This window comes from Anoplopoma fimbria, chromosome 8 (assembly GCF_027596085.1).
Source record: "Anoplopoma fimbria isolate UVic2021 breed Golden Eagle Sablefish chromosome 8, Afim_UVic_2022, whole genome shotgun sequence".
NCBI lineage: Eukaryota > Metazoa > Chordata > Actinopteri > Perciformes > Anoplopomatidae > Anoplopoma > Anoplopoma fimbria.
This window is the reverse complement of record NC_072456.1, coordinates 4,987,579-5,008,775: the sequence shown is the minus strand read 5'-3', so window position 1 is coordinate 5,008,775 and position 21,197 is coordinate 4,987,579. Positions and strand designations below refer to the sequence as shown.

At 39.0% G+C, this 21,197-nt stretch overlaps 1 protein-coding gene across 5 annotated transcripts in view; it reads left to right on the top strand.

Moving 5' to 3' along the window:
* Positions 1-6,288: 6,288 nt before the first annotated feature.
* The window catches only part of LOC129094457 (solute carrier family 12 member 7-like), a 45,802-nt gene continuing 30,893 nt past the window's right edge, over positions 6,289-21,197 (top strand). For 2 of the 5 annotated variants that reach the window (XM_054602639.1, XM_054602635.1), the window contains exons 1-2: positions 16,830-16,925; positions 17,088-17,252. In XM_054602639.1, coding sequence (XP_054458614.1) covers positions 17,105-17,252 — 148 coding nt within the window. In that variant the 5' untranslated portion in view covers positions 16,830-16,925; positions 17,088-17,104. Of the gene's footprint in view, positions 6,350-16,641; positions 16,698-16,829; positions 16,926-17,087; positions 17,253-21,197 lie in introns of those variants that run through there. The other 3 variants (XM_054602636.1, XM_054602638.1, XM_054602637.1) reach the window with 3 other exon arrangements.

The following is a 21,197-nucleotide window of genomic DNA, read 5'->3' as shown; positions in this document are numbered from 1 at the left end:
TAGAGTAAATGGTTTTGGTAAAGATATTGTAAATAAACTCTGGCTACGGTGAGGTTATAGTTAGGGATCTCGAATCCTTGGTCAAGGCTAGAGAAAGTTTACAGTTTCACATTTAACATTTATTGTTGGTCTGAAAGGGGACATCTCCGGTCTCTTGTAGTCAGGCCAACACGTAAATCATATCCCGTCACCAAACTTTGTTGGTTTTCACGCTTACCTGAGCTGTCTAGCAGCATCATTTGTGTTGAGAATGACCCATGGGGCCTAATTTCAAATGTTGGATATTGAAGATAGAAATAATTATATCATACCATTGTTTAACTATTAAATATGAGCTACCATAAATCAGGCCATGCACACAAGGAGAGGGATTTTTAAAATGTATTTAATTCCTATAAAGTCTGATTTTGGCCTCCATAAATCCTTTTCGTTACTGTGGTTATATAATATAGCAACAATGCAGGCAGTAAAATACAGATTGTATATTTTTGTACATAATAATGTTGTAAATTATATTGAACACTTTGCTATGTAATGCTTGCTACTGTTGCCTTTTTCATTAACATTTCTAACACATTGCCAGCCATACAAAGAGCAATATAAGCAATAAGCAGTAGATGCTAAAACAGATTCTGCATGCAAATCATATATTTTTCACTCAAGCTTCTATTTTTATAAAGGACAATGGTTATATTCATATGTTTGTAAATATTGTGTATGTAACATATTGTTTTATTTTATGCTGCATTTCCCAACTTTTGTTAATAGATTTATATAAATGGACCCTGGCTGGCCAGGAATGTGCATGGCAGAATCACAATTAAAATACTATATAAATTCAGATGTGTTCTTTTGTCATGTCTTATTGTTTTAAAGAGTCAGTTTTATAAAAACAATAAACTATATTCTCCTGCTCAGGATGTGTCAGAAAATTCTAAACCTAAATTCTACAAACCCCAAGTTACAGGCTTGACTCTGCTACTTAGTTTACATTGTATTATATTACACTTGTTTTCATTTTTTGCGGACATATGGTTACAGACATATGGCTGAGTGGCCACATTATTTTAATATTAGTCCCTACAGCTTCCAGATAGCCTGAGGAATCTGGGCATTAACATTTCAACAACGTCTCAAATTCAGCTGCGGATCAAACTTTCAAGCTAAATTTCTTTTTAGAAAGCTTTTTTCCAAGAACTGTGGGGAACACAGAGGAAGAGAAAGCTGCTGGTTTCAGGTCCAGGGAGATCTTATCTACCAGTGGGCTTTGAATGTTTCAAGTAAAAGGAAAAAACATTGTCAGTTCAGTCAAAACAGTAGATACAGCGGGTAAAATAAGTATTGAACACGTCACCATTTTTCTCAGTAAATATATTTCTAAAGGTGCTATTGACATGAAATGTTCACCAGATGTCAGTAACAACCCAAGTAATCCATACATACAAAGAAAACAAAACAAATAAGTTCAGAAATGAAGTTATGTGTAATAAAATGGAATGACAGGGAAAAAGTATTGAACACGCTTACTTAATTTAATGCTTCGTACAAAAGCCTTTGTTGGTAATGACAGCTTCAAGACGCCTCCTGTATGGAGAAACTAGTCGCATGCATTGCTCAGGTGTGATTTTGGCCCATTCTTCCTCACAAACAGTCTTCAAATCTTGAAGGTTCCGTGGGCCTCTTCTATGAACTCTGATCTTTAGTTCTTTCCATAGATTTTCTATTGGATTCAAGTCAGGTGATTGGCTGGGCCATTCTAGCAGCTTCATTTTCTTTCTCTGAAACCAATTTAGAGTTTCCTTGGCTGTGTGTTTGGGATCATTGTCTTGCTGAAATGTCCACCCTCGTTTCATCTTCATCATCCTGGTAGACGACAGCAGATTCTTATCCTTCCTTCAATTATATGAAGTTTGCCAGTGCCGTATGCTGAAAAACAGCCCCACACCATGACTATATTCTCCCAGTATTTCACAGGCTTGTCTAAATGTTGTGCAGCAAAATTTAAACAAGCTTCAACATGCTTTTTCTTCGGCAATGGAGTCTTGCGTGGTGAGCGTGCATACAGGCCACGGCGGTTGAGTGCATTACTTATTGTTTTCTTTGAAACAATTGTACCTGCTAATTCCAGGTCTTTCTGAAGCTCTGCATAAGTGGTCCTTTGCTCTTGGACAACTTATTTTCACTCCTCTGTCAGAAATCTTGCGAGGAGCACCTGGTCGTGGCCGACGTGTTCAATACTTATTTTACCCGCTGTATGTCATTGCAGTTTATGTCCTACCATTCCAACTTAAAGAAACAGTTTACCCCAAAATAAAAAATGACCTTATAGTTTTATATATCCATCTTCTGTGGGCACCTCAAGCGGAAAGATTTTGGATGGAGTGAAGAGCAGATTTTTTTTTTTTGCCTTTTGTCTGCACCCAACCCAGAATCTGTCCGTGTTATGCACATGGCAGTTGCGTAGGATTGTTTCCGACTTGTGTGATACAAACATTTCCAATAACTCCAGGGCTATGTAAAGTCCAAAAGCCAACATCTATTAAAAGATGTATTATTATTCCAAAAATCACATTTTATCCAGCAAAATATTCTGTTTTATTCAATATGTATTGGTGTTTAGCCTTTCAAAAACAATCAAATAAAATGAAACTATATGGTACATTTTTGTAAAACTCAACAGCAAAGTCTCTTTGCAGAAATCCTGACCCAGTTTACTCAAGATAGTAAGTAGACTTTTTTGTGAGCAGTATCATGTAGGAACTATTTTCTTTCTACTGCACTACACCCACCAACCGAATCACTGCGCACAAGGAAGCGTGCATCTACTCAGGGACGAGAGGTTTGTGTTAGTTTAAAGCTAACCGGAACTGCAATCTAGTCCTAGCACTGCTGAGACAGCTAACATTTCAGCTCAGCCAAGGATAGAGCCATTAATGTTCACATCTTGCGAAGTCACGATCAAAAGGATGAGAGCAAACAGTTTTTTGACTGCAGTGAAATTGTTTTTGAAAGGCTACACGCCAACAAATATTGACTAAAGCATAATTTGTTGTTAGATAAAAACATGTAATGTATTTTGGAATTGATTACATCTGTCTGTTTTCAATAAATGTTGACCTTTGGACTTGCTCTGGCGTTATTGAAAAGGTTTGGATCCCACAAGTCTGAAACAATCCTACGCAGCCACTGTGCACAATACACAGATACATTCTGGGTCGGCTCAGAGATACTGGAGATATAAATAAATATCACTACAGTAAAGAGGAAAAATATCTATTTCTAAATTTGGGGCGAACGGTTTCTTTATTTTCTGTTCATGCTGTACCCAAATGCCGAAAATAATATCACTGCGTTCAATTCAAGATTCACAACATTTAACCTTTTCGGAATAAAAGGGTCTTAAGTTACAAAGTTCAATGAGGAAAATAAGCAATTTTGATACAACCAGCCTGACCTGAACACGAAGGTTTAATCTTTCATTTTTCACCTCCTATCAATCAACGAGATATTTCAAGGCATTACCACATTTGTGTATGTTTTGTATCACTTCTCATTTTTCAGTTGAATCCCAGTGAAGTGAGTTAACTGATATGAAAGTGCTCAGGACCACTGACTGTGCCAGCGGCTGTACACACACAAAGACCGGCTCTGTGTTTCGCTGATCTCAACATCTCAGGATGCATTTCCGTTCCCTCATCTGGACGGGCACAGATGTGGTCAGGCTCCAGTTAAAAAGTCTCTGTCAGTCACCCCTTAAAGCTACATGTGGTCTTTTAATAAAAATAACTTTTTGTCATATTTGCTCAAAGTGTCCTGAACGTAGTACGAGACTGATATTCTGGGAATAATATCTGGTTCCGCTGCCTCATCTTAGTTTCTTAATATCATTTGCAAAATTCAATTGCACCTGAAGGAAACAACCAATCAGAGGTGAGTAATATCTAACGGTGCTGTCAATCACCTTTGGTTAAGTACAACAATTCCAATCAAACTGCTAAACTAGGCAGCGCTGATCAAATATTCATTAAGATTTTGTTACCGTATTGCCTATTGTTCACCTTTATTGTTTTCAGAATCAATTTTTTGTGTACTTTTAATTTGTAAAATCAGAAAGTTTGCTCCTGTTGGTGGGAGGGGCTTTGTGTGTGCTCGACTGCTTTCAACATGGCGGGCCGATCCCAAACTTACCAAAATAAACAATTTCCTTTTGTAGCTATTGATATTTTTGATGCTAATATTCAAAAGTATGACCATTTTAATGACTATAAGATACACAATTGGGAACATTTTACCCGAAATTGGCTTTAAACATGGTATAGTATCTTCTGAAACAGCATTTAATAAGTCATATGGTTCTGAAATGGACATGACCCTCTTCCCTGAATGTGTATCACATAAAGAAATTATGAGCCAAGATGAAATATGCTGGGTTTGGGCCGGGTCTCCTGGAGAGAAAGGGCAAGCATCGCAGTGCTGTCAAAATTCACACAACCCTGTTACAGAGGCGACCATTGGCGCAGGACTTCTGTGATCTGCTGCAGTCAGTTAGCCAGCATGTCAGTTAAAAAAGAGTCAGTCTACCATCATGCCAGCCAATTACAGTTTTTTCCAAGCATTTAGAGTAGGCAGGGAGCACTTCATCATCGTGAAATTCTGTTTGTACGCCATAACTCTCAGTCAGACAGGCAGCTAGTTTGGTCAGACATATAGCCACCCACTTAGCCAAAAAGTCCATTACAGTAAACAAGGCTGTCATTCAGGGAAAGGCTTTCCAGGGTTTTCAGAATACTGGTTTCTTAAAGGAATAGTTTGACATTTTTGGAAACCTGCCTATTCATTTTTTTACCGGGAGTAAGAGCGATCAAGATCGATACCACTCTGGTCTATATGTTTATTTGACAGGGACCACATATAATGAACATAGACTCATATACTTGAAATTCTATGTATAATATAGAGATATAGCTTAAAGTTAAGTTTCATCCCCAGGTCCCGGGAAGGTGAACAATAATACAAACAGTATATACAGAACATACAACAAGCACTATAAAATACTGTTCATACATAGTCACAGGATGAATATGGTATTTATAGAACAGTTGTGGTTGTTTGATTAGTAAATAATTTAAATGAATGATTGCATTCTTGATTCTCCTTCAACTACCTTTTTAGCATAATAAAAAAAGAATGGGCAGCTTCTAGAGAAAGGTAATGTAGAATGTGTCTTGAGTTTAACATTTTGAGTTTTAGATGTATTTTTAAAAGTTGAGGTTGGATCTAAATTAAATCTCAGATATTTAAATTGACAGTAACACATTTTTATCTTTAAATGTAACGATAGCATTGGATATTCTCTCTGATGGGAAAAAAAGCATGGTGATGAAGTCAATCTGCTACTTTCTCCATTACTGATGGGAGCTTGTTCATTATTCTCTACATATTGGCTTCTGTCCTATAAGTATGACTCCATCCACTTAATGGGATTTGAAGAAAAGTTAAAGTCAGAACTTTGGAAAATTAAGTGGTATCCATCTTCTCATCTAATATACGGCAAGAGAAAAATAAGCGTATTGAAGAAGACGGTTACAAACTGTTCCCCTAAAGTTAATTATTCAACTTTCAAGTTAGTTTCTCTGTTGTCTAAAAACTTCTACAGCGTTTCTCTCCTTTCTGTCCTTCTGTTATTACTGACATGTCTGAGCTAATCACGACGCCTGGCTAGACTCCATGCACTGGAGTTTTTGAGGAGCTATGACGTTTAGCCTATGAAACTCTATGGCTGATAGGACTGTACTGTGTTAATAGTACAATACATCACATATAATACATCACACGCATAGATTGCTGAGTCCTAAAACCTGCAAATGTGTTCCCGTTTTTCCTTTAGTTTCCCCAAACTCAAAGTCAATGTTTTTTTTGAATTTTTGGATAGATACCTGATATACTGTAAGGGCTGCGGTGAACACAAGCTCAAGAGTTTTGTTCTACGATATAAAATCAGTCAGTAAATACCCCACTCGTGAATTTGACTCTTCCAGTTTCTTAAAAAAGATGGTGGCTAAATACAGAGGTTGTCGAGGACATTAAATGTCATCACTCATTGTAATGTTACATGCATTCATTTTGTTTAAGTGTTTCTAGCACCCTCTATAGGCCAGTAAGTAAATGCAGCCTATTCCTGTTATGTTAGGTGTTTGCATTCTCATTGGTTGTTTAAAGTCACATTGATTGTTAGTCACATGATCAGAGTAGCCATTTTTCCTGTAAAACAAGCTAGAGAACAGCATGATTCAAGACCTCATTTATTCTTGCTCCATCTGCCTGTGTGATCCTTGGAGAAGCTTTGTTTGTGAGTAGATTAGTTCATCTATGTTTCTAGAAATTATTTCTGCTCATATTCATTGTATTTCTTAATATTTGTTTACATTATTTCATAGTCACTTTTGTATTATTTACAGTTTCACACTACAACAACTTGACCACATGGAAGTGCTATATCTTCATTAAACGGACGTACAAGTGAACGTTGACAACTTACTTTATGCTCCTTCATCATTGAAGCTACCTAGTGCTACTTCAGTCAAGTCAGTCAATAGTGTTTAGCTATCTGGTGATGTGTGCCTCGATACGCGCTCAGGTGCCAGAATACTCATATTAGTCCGCCTTCATAGCCTCGTTGTGTTAACTAGCGACCGTTGTTTGTTGGTAGCCTAATGTTAGCTTTTTTTTCTCTGGAAATTGCATTTAGCCTTTAAATTCTCTTAAAGTGGAGCCCCCTGACAAGAAAGGAAACATGGCCCCTTGACCTTGTTGTGTTGAGCTTAGCAGAGTATAACCTGGCATCTTTGAGAGGGCCCCTACCAAGTTCGAGGACGTAGACTCCACTCCGTGAGCCAAACTGCTCAGCAAGCCACCGCATACATTGAATGCTTCAGTAAATCTGCGTCAAGGCCAAAGTGTTCATAAAGTTCACTCACAAACCAAACTAAACTGGGTCACCCTACTTTGGTTCTATATTTTGCACCCATACTCGTAGCTGTCACCTCATGACTCTCTAAATGATGCTAGTTACAGGCCTTGAACGCTTAATCCATAACATCAGGCTGTAAGGGAAAGTATGAGTCTTTTCATAGCAAATGAATAAATAGTCATGGCGGGTATTTGTGTAAGTCTAACAGCACATTCATGTGTTGCCAGTTTTAGCATTAAAACCTTTTTGATTGTGTGTGTTGGTCAGTAAAATACAGAAACGTCAAATGGATGTAGCAATTATGGGGGTTTTTGAGATGTGTTTGAAATTTGGACACAGCTGCCTGTGCATGAAACACACCGTGCCTTTATGTGTGTGTGTGTGTGTGTGTGATCTTGTATGAATACACTTCTGTAGATGAATGTGTAGTTCTGCATTTGTCCGGTGTTGAAGCTAGGCTCTTTCTAAATATGCAATCACTCTCATGCTATATAGCTTGCTCCTCAGGCGGTTAACTACTGGGTGGACACACACTGTGCATGTGGGCGAACAATAACTCACAGGATGAGAAGCAATGTGTGTGTGTGTGTGTGTGTGCTGGTGTTTGAATGTGTGGTTGGACTTCCTCCTCTCAGCCCTCCGCCACTCATAGATTTAGACGTTATTATTTCAACATAGTTAGCAGCTGTGTTTTGGTGGCGAAACATGGTAATCATCTCCCCACTGCAGGCTTTTCTATCGGGTTGAGGTGTATTTATAACCGTGAACAGTTTCACTCCACTCTCTCATGACACAACACAGATGGGAAAGCTCTTCGAAGTCACAAAATCCTATTTGGTGGGCCTTTGTGTAAGTTAATTTGCCCTGATGGAATCATTTGGCATAACCCCTTCTGTTTGAGTGACGAGATCTATCTAGGGATTTTATGTCTTTTCTCTCTGATAGAAAGACAATATGGAAAATCCAAGAGACACTGTTTAAACCTGCAATTCACAAACAGATTAAAACGCTGCAGCTATATGCTGGTGCAGTTTAGAGAAAGTATATTCAAATATAGGTCATTCAAATTTTCTCGCGATTTACCGGGCTAAGAGTTAATTTATCATCAATTAACGTGTTAGCATTGCTAATTAGCACTAAACACAAAGTACTGCTGAGGCATATGTGGTAACTATAGCAGTGGACGAATTAAAATTTGATGGTGGTAGATGCAGAGTCTGTACAAAATTTCATCGGAATCCACCCAGTAGTTGCTATACAATGCATTAAACGTACAAACCTATACACATGCTACATGCAGATTGTAATTCTTATAAAAAATATTAAATTGGCGTAAAGGTGCTAAATTCACAATTCAGAGAATATCTCTTAACATGGTGTGTCAAGGGCGCTAACATTGCAAGCAACGGCAACAATGCTAACAGTGCTAACAGTGTTAACCTGAGGGGGAACCATATTGAGACACCTCCTTACTTTAGTTAAATCCATTTCCAAAACAACATGAGTGTTTTCGTTTTCGCGCCTACCGGTCGTCCCAGTGGGAAACATGGTTGCTGCCAATGCTCTGCCCCTCTGCAAGTGAGTGGGTGATGACAGGTGACAGAAATATATGCGAGACAGATATCTCACTCAGTCATACAGTTTCTGAGCTCCCTCTACAAACATTTCTGTTGGACTGCATACAGTAATCGGCCACAGTTTAACACAAGTCAGTACATCTGAAAGCTTGTCTTGCTTTAAACTGCCTAGCTTCTTCTTTGACCAATTATCTGTCTTCCTGGCACAAAAGGACTTCCCTTTTACCCACCAGGCTGTGATTCCAGTATCCTTTCCACCCATCTTGTTCTCCTTTCCTTTCCTTTCCTGGCACTTAATATTGCCCATCTAATAAGACTGAGCTGACTGATTACAGATGGAAGGTCGAAGTGTTAGAGGTTTAAATTCCCAAAGCACACTACGACTCTCAGATTCTGTCATTTGTAGTCATAGTGGTGCTTGTTTGTCTTAGGCTATAGGAAAAACTGGAGGTAAGCTCGCCCACCCTTTTAAATACTTTGTATACTGCTCATTCCTCATTTTCCACTGACAGACTTTCTCTGCATCGGTCTTTCATTCTCTTTGCCAGCAGCCCCTGTCTTTTCCTGTCCCCTCCTCCCTTTGATCCATCCCTTCTACACTTCTCAAGGGACAGTGTTTGATACAAGAGGAGTGGTCCATCATGTCTGTTTTATTTCAAGACGTTGACATAAACAATTTATTTGACACGATCTCACCCTTTGCAGATTGTACTACTTGTTTCTTGAAAATAAAAAGCATTTTGAAGGCGTTTAGAGGACGGGGAATTTTGGCTACACCAGAGTTCCACACCTACTACCCACCAAATACACACATACTGATCCCAAACTCAAATTATGGGCTTGGCAGCTCTCCCTCTCCTCCCGTTTTGTTGGTAACCCACATGCAGACCTCCAGTGCCAGCAGAGTGTGGCAGAGGGTCACTGTTTCCCACAGTCCCACAAGATTCACAGACTTTCTTCTTACCCCCCGATCCTCTGCTGTTGGTCCCCGCCACCATAGAATCCACGTAAAAATTTTCCACCCGCACCAAAAATAGTTGTCTGACTGCTGGCCACGCTAGCCTGGTGCCCTCCTGTCGCTTACGGCAGACTGAGCACACAGAACCGACGACCAAACTGTTTTCATCTTAATTATCAAATTGGTGAATTTGTGCATCATGAATTCGAATGATGAATGAGCATCCAGTTTTTGTAAGACGTGTGTGAAGAGCATTGAGAGTTGGAGAAAGAGGGATAAAAAATAAATGAAAATACTACTGGGTGTTCTGGGCATTGCTGTATGTAGAGTGGGCATCTCCCTAAAAAAAGATGAAGGGCGAGGACAAGGTAGGCACTGTATATGATCTTCAATGCTACTATACAGCATACTACTTTGGCCAAAATACCCAATTTATTATTAAATGAAAAGCTAGAGTTTTAGAATAATATGGTTGAAGGTTGCCCACATTGGTGTCTTTACAGCACTCTTTACAAATACTACACTCTTAAAAATGCTCTCACATCAACCTATGGGTTCTGGTCCCCAAACCAAATAATCTTGCCCAAAAAATGTTTAATATTAAATTTGTAGAGAAAACCGAGCCTGTTATGTTTAAGTGTTAGTTAGCCAACAAGACTAAACTGCTAGCTAAAACCAATAATTATCGGCAAATAACGTAACAACGTAATATAACTGAATGGGTCACCAAACAGCATGTGGTAAGCAATGTAGAATTGGCAACAAAGGTCACTCAGCGGAGTGCAATAACTTGTTAAGCTATATGCAAGGGCATTAACCACCAAAGATCGCAAATGCAACCTAAGCAAATTGACTCTGACAAATGTTGAACGACTCCATGTGCTATTATCAAGTTGGTAGAAGACATTAGCAAGGGACCTTATATTGAGTGGCTAGATATATTCATGTATTTGGTGGCGACACCCATTACACCAGATAGTCACTAGATGCTTACGTTATCTGACATGTAGGTTTCCTCTTGAAAGCCCTTGAATACATTTTAAAGACTCATTTGTGTTTATTATCTACATACTTTAATATGAGCAACCATGGACGCAATCAACTGGAAGTGACGAGTTAACACGGTGACTAGTTGAACTGGAATGTCTGTTGCTCAGGTCAATATCCAGTCGCGATTCTGAAGATGGGTCCGCTGTTTGAATATTGATTCTGACAATCAAACTTGCATCAACCAGACCTTTTGATGCTGCTGACTCATCTGGATGGCTGGGGCTCAGACGCCACGTCCGTTGTCAACAAGTGCATGCATATTTTTGATGATGTCGGCTGTAAAAGGGTTGATAAACCATTTTTTTACTTATCATTATGGAGTTAATGTTGGTTGCACAATGTAATGGCTATAGAAAAATGACATCATCAACGTTGAAATCGGTTCCCTATAATCCCCCCATCCACATAAATTAGCGTATATATGCAGGTTTTTTAAACATAAAAAAGGGGATGGACTCTTTTCCCATTGGCAGTAGACTGCAGGAATGCCGAACAGTTTATTATTTTCTTGTGTCACGTTTGACATAGAGAACTCAATGGAAAACAGGGTTGGTAAACAGTGAAATTGTAACGTTGGTTACTACTTTCAACCTTTATACAGCGGGTAAAATAAGTATTGAACATGTCACCATTTTTCTCAGTAAATATATTTCTAAAGGTGCTATTGACATGACATTTTCACCAGATGTCGGTAACAACTCAAGTAATCCATACATACAAAGAAAACAAAACAAATAAGTTCAGAAATTAAGTTATGTTTAATAAAATGGAATGACACAGGGAAAAAGTATTGAACACATGAAGAAAGGGAGGTGCAAAAAGGCATGGAAAGCCAAGACACCAGCTGAAATCTATCAGTAATTAGAAAGCAATCCTGCCCCTTGTCAGTGCAAATTAATATCAGCTGGTTCAGTCCCAACTGATGGCCTATAAAAAGGTGTCTCATTACCAAGGTGTCACACAAGAAACATCTCATGATGGGTAAAAGCAAAGAGCTCTCTCAAGACCTTCGCAACCTTATGGTTGCAAAACATACTGATGGCATTGGTTACAGAAGGATTTCTAAACTTCTGAATGTTCCAGTGAGCACTGTTGAGCTTCAGAAAGACCTGGAATTAGCAGGTACAATTGTTTCAAAGAAAACAATAAGTAATGCACTCAACCGCCGTGGCCTGTATGCACACTCACCACGCAAGACTCCATTGCTGAAGAAAAAGCATGTTGAAGCTTGTTTAAAGTTTGCTGCACAACATTTAGACAAGCCTGTGAAATACTGGGAGAATACAGTCTGGTCAGATGAGACCAAAATTTAACTCTTTGGATGCCATAATACACACCATGTTTGGAGGTCAAATGGCACTGCACATCACCCCAAAAACACCATACCAACAGTGAAGTTTGGAGGTGGGAACATTATGGTGTGGGGCTGTTTTTCAGCACACGGCACTGGCAAACTTCATATAATTGAAGGAAGGATGAATGGAAAAATGTACCGAGACATTCTTGATAAAAATCTGCTGCCATCTACCAGGATGATGAAGATGAAACGAGGGTGGACATTTCAGCAAGACAATGATCCCAAACACACAGCCAAGGAAACTCTCAATTGGTTTCAGAGAAAGAAAATAAAGCTGCTAGAATGGCCCAGCCAATCACCTGACTTGAATCCAATAGAAAATCTATGGAAAGAACTAAAGATCAGAGTTCATAGATGAGGCCCACGGAACCTTCAAGATTTGAAGACTGTTTGTGAGGAAGAATGGGCCAAAATCACACCTGAGCAATGCATGCGACTAGTTTCTCCATACAGGAGGCGTCTTGAAGATGTCATTACCAACAAAGGCTTTTGTAGGAAGTATTAAATAAATTTCAGTAAGCGTGTTCAATACTTTTTCCCTGTGTCATTCCATTTTATTACACATAACTTAATTTCTGAACTTATTTGTTTTGTTTTCTTTGTATGTATGGATTACTTGGGTTGTTACCGACATCTGGGGAAGATTTCATGTCAATAGCACCTTTAGAAATATATTTACTGAGTAAAATGGTGACGTGTTCAATACTTATTTTACCCGCTGTATATATATGTAACTTATTTGGTCTATCTTTTAAACTTGGTGCCGATGAAAAGAATATGTGGCTGAGATAAGAAAGAGGCACAGAACAGAAGTCACCGCATAGCATGCAGCATCAATTTGTTTTATATATTTGGAGTTTAAAAAATGTATTTCTTTAAATGAAGTGTATGAAACTACTACTACTTCTTAAAAATAGAAACTATAAATGTTGTGTACACAAAGAACTCACTACAGTTATTGGTCAGACGTTGACAAAACTAATTTGATAAAACTTTACCTTTTCATGTTTGTGTCTTTCTTAGATAATCCGAGTAATGCTGCACTTTTACTACTACCTGTGTTTTTTGTTACCTACCCATTTGACAATTTTGTCACCAACACCATTTACATATCATAATTTAATCAAATGGTGAATAAAAAAACTATATGAACTAGTAGAATGCTTATAAGACCTTAGGGTTATTATAAAAAACATAAAGAACCCAAATAGAAGAACCACTTGTTTCTATAGCTTGTTAGTTATGCATAGCTCAACAAAACACTGGAATATTGCTTTATCTAGAAGGAAACTGCAATTCATTTGCTATCAGTATTATTAATTCAAGGCTGGATTTTCATAGAAGATAATCAGGAGAAATGAGGATCCTGAAGCCAATCCACAGAGTGAATAAAGTGCACCCCAGCCCTGATAAACATGCGTCCTTTTACCCTGAAATTGTGTTTTGCGGTCTGACAGCACAGTGCAGGCAGTTAAAATGTATTCCCTGTGTGATGACACAAGAGGTCGTCCAAACCTTCCAGTATGTTTGCACAACTACCTGGTTTTGGACTGGGGGAGTCAGTAAACAGGTAAAAATGCTACAAATAGAACCTAGCCACTTAAGAATATAGTCTTGAGGGAGGGCAGCCTGTTCCCGTGTCTGCGTCAGCACTGACCTTTTGCTGTTTGCTAAAGGGATTTGATTTCAACTCGAACTCTCTCGCTTTCCCCTTTTTTTCTTTTTTTTTCTCCACATTCACACTTAAGCCATCTGAGAGGTATAAAATGGCAGTTTTGTCCACGGAGGAGAAGCTAGGATAGTTCAGTCGAGGGCCAAGTGATATCACGCCAATGACAAGCCGATTCCAGCAAATAATGGTTTGGCATTTTCAAGGTGTTCAGAGGTTTTGCATCTTGCAGAACACATCTACAAGCAAGCATGCATGCTTGTAAACATGCATGCGCTTCAGCGGGAGGTCAGTGGTCAGGGTCAGCAAAAAACATTGATTGAGTGCCTTCAACAGTGGCTTGAGGACTAGTTGTTGCAAGTCCTCAAGCCACTGTTTGATGTGACTTGTTTGACTACCTCCTGCTGTGAACCATTGCTAAAACATATTTGCACTCATCCTGCTATTGGTTGCTTACAAAGCTATAATTGTCCTTTCCTCTGAGTTGGACATTGCCCGAACGTCTCTCAGTCTCTATTATTCACTGTCAACTTAAATGTTTAGCCCTCCATGATCCGACAGCACCCTCTGCTGACATTACAGAGACAGACCTTGTCACTATCACTTGATGTTTGTCTGTGATAAAGCAAATTTAGAATTTCTTTAAAAACCTAAAGAGCTGGTTTAGAATAAGAGCTATACAACATTAGTCACAAAAGATTCATGGTTAAAGTGAAGATCAACAAGAATAAAAAAAAAAAGTAATCTGCAATCGTACACCACTTTTCTAAACAAAGCTGAACAAATAACTGTTTTCTTTTGTGGTATTCAGTATGGCTTTCGTGTCCGGGAGATTATCTGGTATTAGGCCAGCTGTAGAAGGGGTGTCTTTTGCTGCTGTTCTGATCCAATTCTGTCCATTCAGGTCTACATTTCGTGGCAGGCTATATTTCATGTTAACTATCACATGGCTCAGCAGTTTTAATATAGGCCTGGGGACGAATACTCATTCTGCAAAGGCAAACATCTGGTGAAACATCTGGGAGGCCTGCATTTTTTAAATTCAAGATCACTTTACACTGTGGTGTGTTTAATTAAGTTAGAGAATGTTGGGGAAGTGAAACACATATGATACAGATTCGAACTGTGTCTTGATTCCTCTGTCAAACAAAAGCGCTAAAAAAAGTGTTATGTAAAGTGGGAGAGTTTTCAGATCCAGAGACCAAAGTAAAGTAAATGTCATGGACCAAAGCAACACTGTATCCCGAGCCAAACACACACACAGACAACATCATTAGCACAGTAAATATGTAGAACAATAGTGTAGAAATATATGGCTCCACACTGACAAACTGCAAAAATAAATAGAAATGTTGGAGTCCCTTTAGGCCCCTTTGCCCCTCGTAGAACAATTCATGACTTAGAAGAATTTCATTTTTAAAATGAAAATGTCATGGTAATGCCCCATGCTTTTACATATTTGTCATACTGAAATAATTGCATTGGGGTAGGCTATTGCTATAACCAGTTTAGGACCAAAGTAAAACCATAACATTCTGTAGTATTTGAGGAAGGTTTAGCTAAACTGTGCTAAACTAAGCTAAGCTGCCATCGTATAAACTAAGTTGAGCTAAGCTAACGTAGAATACCATCGCTATCGTTTTGCTAAGCTCAAATACATACTGTATGTCTATGACTAAAGCTAAGGAAGCTACGTTGAGGTACAGCAGAATATTATAAGCTAAGCTAAACAAAGCTAAGAAAAGTTAGCTAAGTCAGAAGTATCTCTGAAAACGTTGCAGCAAATTTCCAAACAGACATTATTTGGATAAAGTGACCACACATCCTTGCATCAAAACCTGGTCAAAACATTATAAAACTTGTGACACATACTAACAAAATCTCATAAGGTCAGTTGACATGTGCAGTAAGCCAGAATCTCATACTCAGAAATTCTTGCTAATGTAATATACGTCCAGGAATTTCTCTCATGTATGAGTAGTATGTTAGTATGCGATTTGGAACACAGCCTTTCTCTGCTAAGGGAGCAGGGAGCAATCATTTCAGGTTCAAAACAATGATTTGAGTATTAATGTAGCCCCCATTTTCATTTAAACATTCCAATATTATTATTATTGTTAGATTTGTTAGAAGTGACAAGCATTATGATGTAAAAATATGGTAAATAAACTATGAAAAAACAGGACTACATAGTGGAAGGGTGCTATGAAAAGTAGAATTTGAATGATTTGCTGTATTACCATACTATCCACCAGTTACAACTAGAAAGGCAAGGTATAAAGAAAGAGTCAGGACAAACAATGTTTATTATTATTGATTTTTCTATTGTATAAATCAGTCTCAACCTGACAACAAACATGTCTGGTACCTACTCTGGTATATTAACTGTACCACTGTACTGAAGTGTCCAAACACACAATGATACAGAAAAATCAAGGCTGAAAAAGCCATGAGACATGCAGAAATACACATTATCACTGTATTCATTACTCAATTGCTTTTACTTGCGCTGCTGCATATCCTTCTAGAGGAGGTTTTCTGACAAGCTCACAGTGCATCAGGACAAATGTCCCAACTTCTTGAGAAAATCTTGCGCGAGAGTGCCAATAAAATCATTCCCACAAACAGAAAACAATTCCTGTTTATTGGTGTCCATTGTTAACCCAAGCTCGGTCCTGTTCCCCTGTGACTGTCCATTGTCATCTATGCCAGAGAATAGTCACTGTCCTCAAGGTTCTTAAGGTGTTTCCTTTGCCAGCACAATGCGTTTGCGCAAGTGAGCATGCAATGTCACCACCGCTACCCATAATGCACTGTGGGGAAAAAAGTAACGCCCTTTTTGTTTACCTGGAGGAAGCCAGAGACAGAAGCTACTAGCCTGAGGAGAGGAAACAAAAGGAAAGCCTTCAGGAACGGAGGATTGAAAAGGAGCTTGTGCTTGGATTGCTCCTTCTTAAATATGAGCCAGCTGGTGTCAGTCAAAGTGGATTTTATAGACACTCTGGAAACGTTTATAGATACTTTGGAGCTTGTTTCTCTGCCTTTTGGCATGACAAAGGTGTGAGTCAGAGAAGTGGGACGGCCAGAGCACTGGGAGGAGCTGCAGTGGCCTCCATGTATGGACTCTAACTCTGTTCATATGGTAAACACAGGGTCACATGGGGCAATAGTCTTGGAGTAGTGTGGGGGGGGGGGAAAGGGAGGGAAAGGAACAAGGAGAGAGTGAAGAGGTAAATGCAGCAGGACTTTGGCCTGCCTTATGCGAAGGAGGCAGCGGCATTTTCACCCTGAGTTTAGAGGACACTGGATCCCATTACAGAGAGGAATGGAACCAAAGGTTTGGAGTGAGTGCCATGTTGAGGTCAAACTAAAGCTCTAACTGCCTCACCGGGGCCTTAGTTTGACTTACTTTGGATGTTTGTTTTTTTGTCTCTTCCCTGTGGGGCTGAAAGTTGCACAACACATAGTGCCATCCCCGGATACCCACTTTCAAACTTTTATTCCAGACATCTGAGGAGACAAGATGCCCACCAACTTCACTGTAGTGCCAGTGGAGGATGAGGAGGGCGGCGGCAACAGCGCGGCCACGGCTAGAGGCAGCAGACCTGTCAGTTTGGGCAGAATCTTTAGGGAGGAAGACAACAAGGACGACTCACAAGAACCGCACTCAGGTAAGGACACGGTGTAAGACAAAACCTCTACTATGGACTGTAGACATGCTCATACACCCCCTCATACCCTCTTATTCCTGGAACCTAACCCAGCATGCACTGGCTGTTGAAATGTGCATGCTTGATAAACTGAATGCGTCAGTGTGTAATTGAAAATGTACAAACAGAAGCACGCTAACTCAAGCAGTTGGCTACATGTTATGGCAGGCACTACATGTTATGACAGCTTTCGAGTCTGACGTCGTTCAACTAGCTAGAAGTGTGTGGGGGGGGCGGGGTGTTGTTACTTAGGTCTTTGAAAAGGCAGAGAGTTGTAACTACAGAAGTAGTAGGAAATGTTTTTTAACATGGGACATGTTTTTGGAATATCTCCATTTTATCCCTTTTGGGGCTGATTATTTTACCTCCACATCAACAGTGTCTGTCCACTGCCAAAATGCCAGCTCTGTTGCTAATTTTTAACTTTTTTGCATAAAAAATAATCTTCAGATATACAGGTTTCAGAGCATTACTATTGCAGCCACTAACTATTGCCACGGCCCTGTCAGCACTTTTAGCGACGTTAGCCGCGTTAGCCACCGACTCAGTCTTCTCCATGTTGAGAGCTGTTAAGGCAACGGAAATGATCCCAATCTCCTATATAGCACCTTTAACATGTATTATTTACAGACCATGTATCTCTGTTTTGCTAGCGGTCTGACTATTTGCCTACAATTGCTATTTATATTCAGACAAAGATAATTGATTCAGACATGATTCAATAAATTAAAATATGTGATTTAGCTTAACTTCACCGAAATAGTTTAATAATTATGATTATTTTTATATTGCAAGTCAAAAGCTGAGATGGCAGCTACTGAAATCTGCTAAGGTAGTTTCCCCTAGCAGGAGTTTAGGTAACCATTTTTTCATTTGGATAAAGACATTGCCTCTTTGAAATATGTGGAATGAATAACAAGTATGTTTAGTTTCAGCTTAAACTAACGTCAGAGGTGGGTTTGGAAACTTTTGAATGACGGGCCTAATATTGTGATAGAAGTATGTGAAATGATAATAAATTGCTGCTATTTGTTACACCTGACAGCCTACAGCTGTGGACAGATTATGAGACAAGATGGACACAGATATGTAAAAGGCACCCCACCTACATAGGAGCAAGAAACAGACAGAAAGAGATGCAAAAAAGACCACTAACAGAGACACTGCATCATCTTTTTGCAATTGTTTTGCATTTCTTTTGTGGCCATTTTGTGTCTCTGTAGTTGTGTTTGTTTCGCTCTGTAGTTTTTTTTGTGTATCTTTGTGATTGTCTCTCTTGTTGTTTTGTGTTTCTTTGTGGTTGTTTGCCGTCTCCTTGCGGTCGTCCATGTGTCTTTAGTTGTTTTATGCCCCATTTAGCCTCTCTTTAAGGTCATTTTGTGTCTCTTTGTTTAAACCTGGAAGATGTGGTATTGTCATTTTGTGCTTTGGGAAAGTCTCTTCATTTGTTCACTCATTAACTTCTCACGCTAACTCGATTTGCTCTTATACAAAGTATAGACCAAACCTACTTTAAAGTTTTGTCTCCAACAATCCTGCTTTCCTTAAACATTAATAATTCAGTGTTGTTTGTATTGCAACTCAACATTTCAACTTTACATTTCATCAACAAAGCTTAAACTTGTTATTAGCTCTCTTTCTATCTAGTTGGCTATGACAACTTAATGGTTATGACAAGGATGAAGAAATGTGCAAATGAGTGAGTCTTCCTCATTTACTTGGGGGTAATAAGCACTGAAGGTGAAGCAGCAAGATCAAACAAAAAATTCCATTAAGCAAGGCTGAGCCACACTGCCTTCGGAGTGATCTACTTTGGCAACTACTCTGATGCAACATACCAGAATGCGGTGTGTTCAGTTGCCATGGGTCTGCACTTGGCGAATTTCACGCTACGATGACCACATGCCTCTGTTTGAAGGCAATTCCTGTTTAGCAGGAAGATATGGCCTCCCCCCACTGCAAACTTTTTTCAGTTGGTTGTCCACTGAGTTATTGGGTTATTCAAACATGTGAATTGTTAACTGAGCTGTGGCTTACGTGGTAACACCTGGAAATGCAAGAACAAATCACTCATTTCCAAGACATTATGAAGGAAAAATGTTGACAGAACTTTTTTTTAATGCTATTATATGATCTTATAAAATATCTTATTTTATTGTTGAAATAATACCTGCAACAATCTCAGTTGCAGATATTCTACAACCTGTCCCTTTAAAGTATTGCTCAATTTGTAGGAAAATGTACGACAACTTTAATGTATCTTTATGTCACCCAGAAGCCTCTATAGAAATCTAGTCACTATGCTAAGCTTGATGTTCAACATACCTTCAAATTTCTCCTTGCAGAGGTACTTAATGCAGCAGAGGCCCAGATATTCTGGTGTTTAGTCCTTATGGGTTTAGCGCCAACAGCACTGGATCCTACATTTCCCAGAATGCAACTCAGTATCACACTATTGTTAAACCGAGCCTCTAGCCTCAAGCAGAGGTGAGGTGTGGGCTTCACAGGCCTGCTAAGCTCACTTTCTTTCTGACTTCACACTCCCAGAGCCACAGACCAATAGTACAACTGTAGATGATGAGGAGGAAACTGAACTTATTTGAAAGGGAGTGACCCTTTCGAATATTGACACGTTTTTTTCCCCACTGTGAGCCATTTTCTAAAAACCAAACTACCCCTTTAATGGAAGCCCTGCACTATCAGCAAACATTGTTTTAGTGGCAGTACTGTGGGTACTTGTACTCTTCATGTGTTTCATTGTAAAGGCAGAAGTCACGGAACGTTTAGCGCTCAGTGCTGATTACACAAGATGTTATCTGTATAAACAATAGCATCTCAGTACCATCATTTTCCAAAGCGCTGTCCTATGACTGGTGTCGTGTTTGGTGTTGTTCCACTTACTGCTTGAAGTATTGTTCCTTAGACTACACACAACACATATGTTTTTTGCGTTTTGCAGGTCTTGCGGAAACCTTTATAAATGTATTTATAGATTTGAAATAAAGCAAAAGACTTGAAGCTAATCAAAAACATGCACAATCCAAAGTATCCTATTTCAAGATTACTGTATTGGACAGAGATAGCTGGTTACTAAATGTATGGTTGAACTTCATCAGCTGAGATCAAATATTCAGTCATTCAGAGGATGTGAATTCATATTAATATACAACTTGTCTTTGACTAAAAGAAAAAAAAACAGAGTTTTGACAACCCACTGCTTAAACTTGGCAGCAATAAAGTTTTGAACGTTTCTCAAATTTGACATTTCTACTAAAAAAAGGTGCTATGTTAGCACGTCATTAATTAGCTATAGCACTTCGATGCCACACTAGCTGCAAAAGGTATACCGAATGTATACACATGATGCTTTTGCCTTTTAACGATTGTACCAGTGAACAAAGACTTGCCTGACTTCATGAGAAATGTTGTTGTTCCTAAATATGTGGAGGTTCACTTTTTCTCTGTGATCTGTAGACTTTAGCTTCCTTTTTATCTGTTTAATCTGTTTTTGCTGCTGAATAAGTTTGACTTCCTGGATATATCCTTCAAACGCATATTGCATGCCCTTCTGGCTGTTTCTCTATTATAACCCTTTTTTGTTTTTTTTTAATTAGATGATATTTATACAGAGGGTGCAGTTAGTTACAGTGTGGGTTCTATGGTAGCTCTGACTGCTTGATGAGCTAGCAGCAGGGGGCGGGGCTTAGGGAAGGGTCAATGGGTCTTCCGTGCTTCATACCAGAGAAAACCAAAAATAATAACTCAGCTTTCTCTGAAAGATAAACACTCTCAGTGCATTTAGCATAGTGCTAAGATAGAACTGTGAAATGAGATCAATCACAACCAAAATTCAGAATCAGAATTCTTAGTACCCTGGTTGTTAATCATTTAGCAACAGTTTGTACA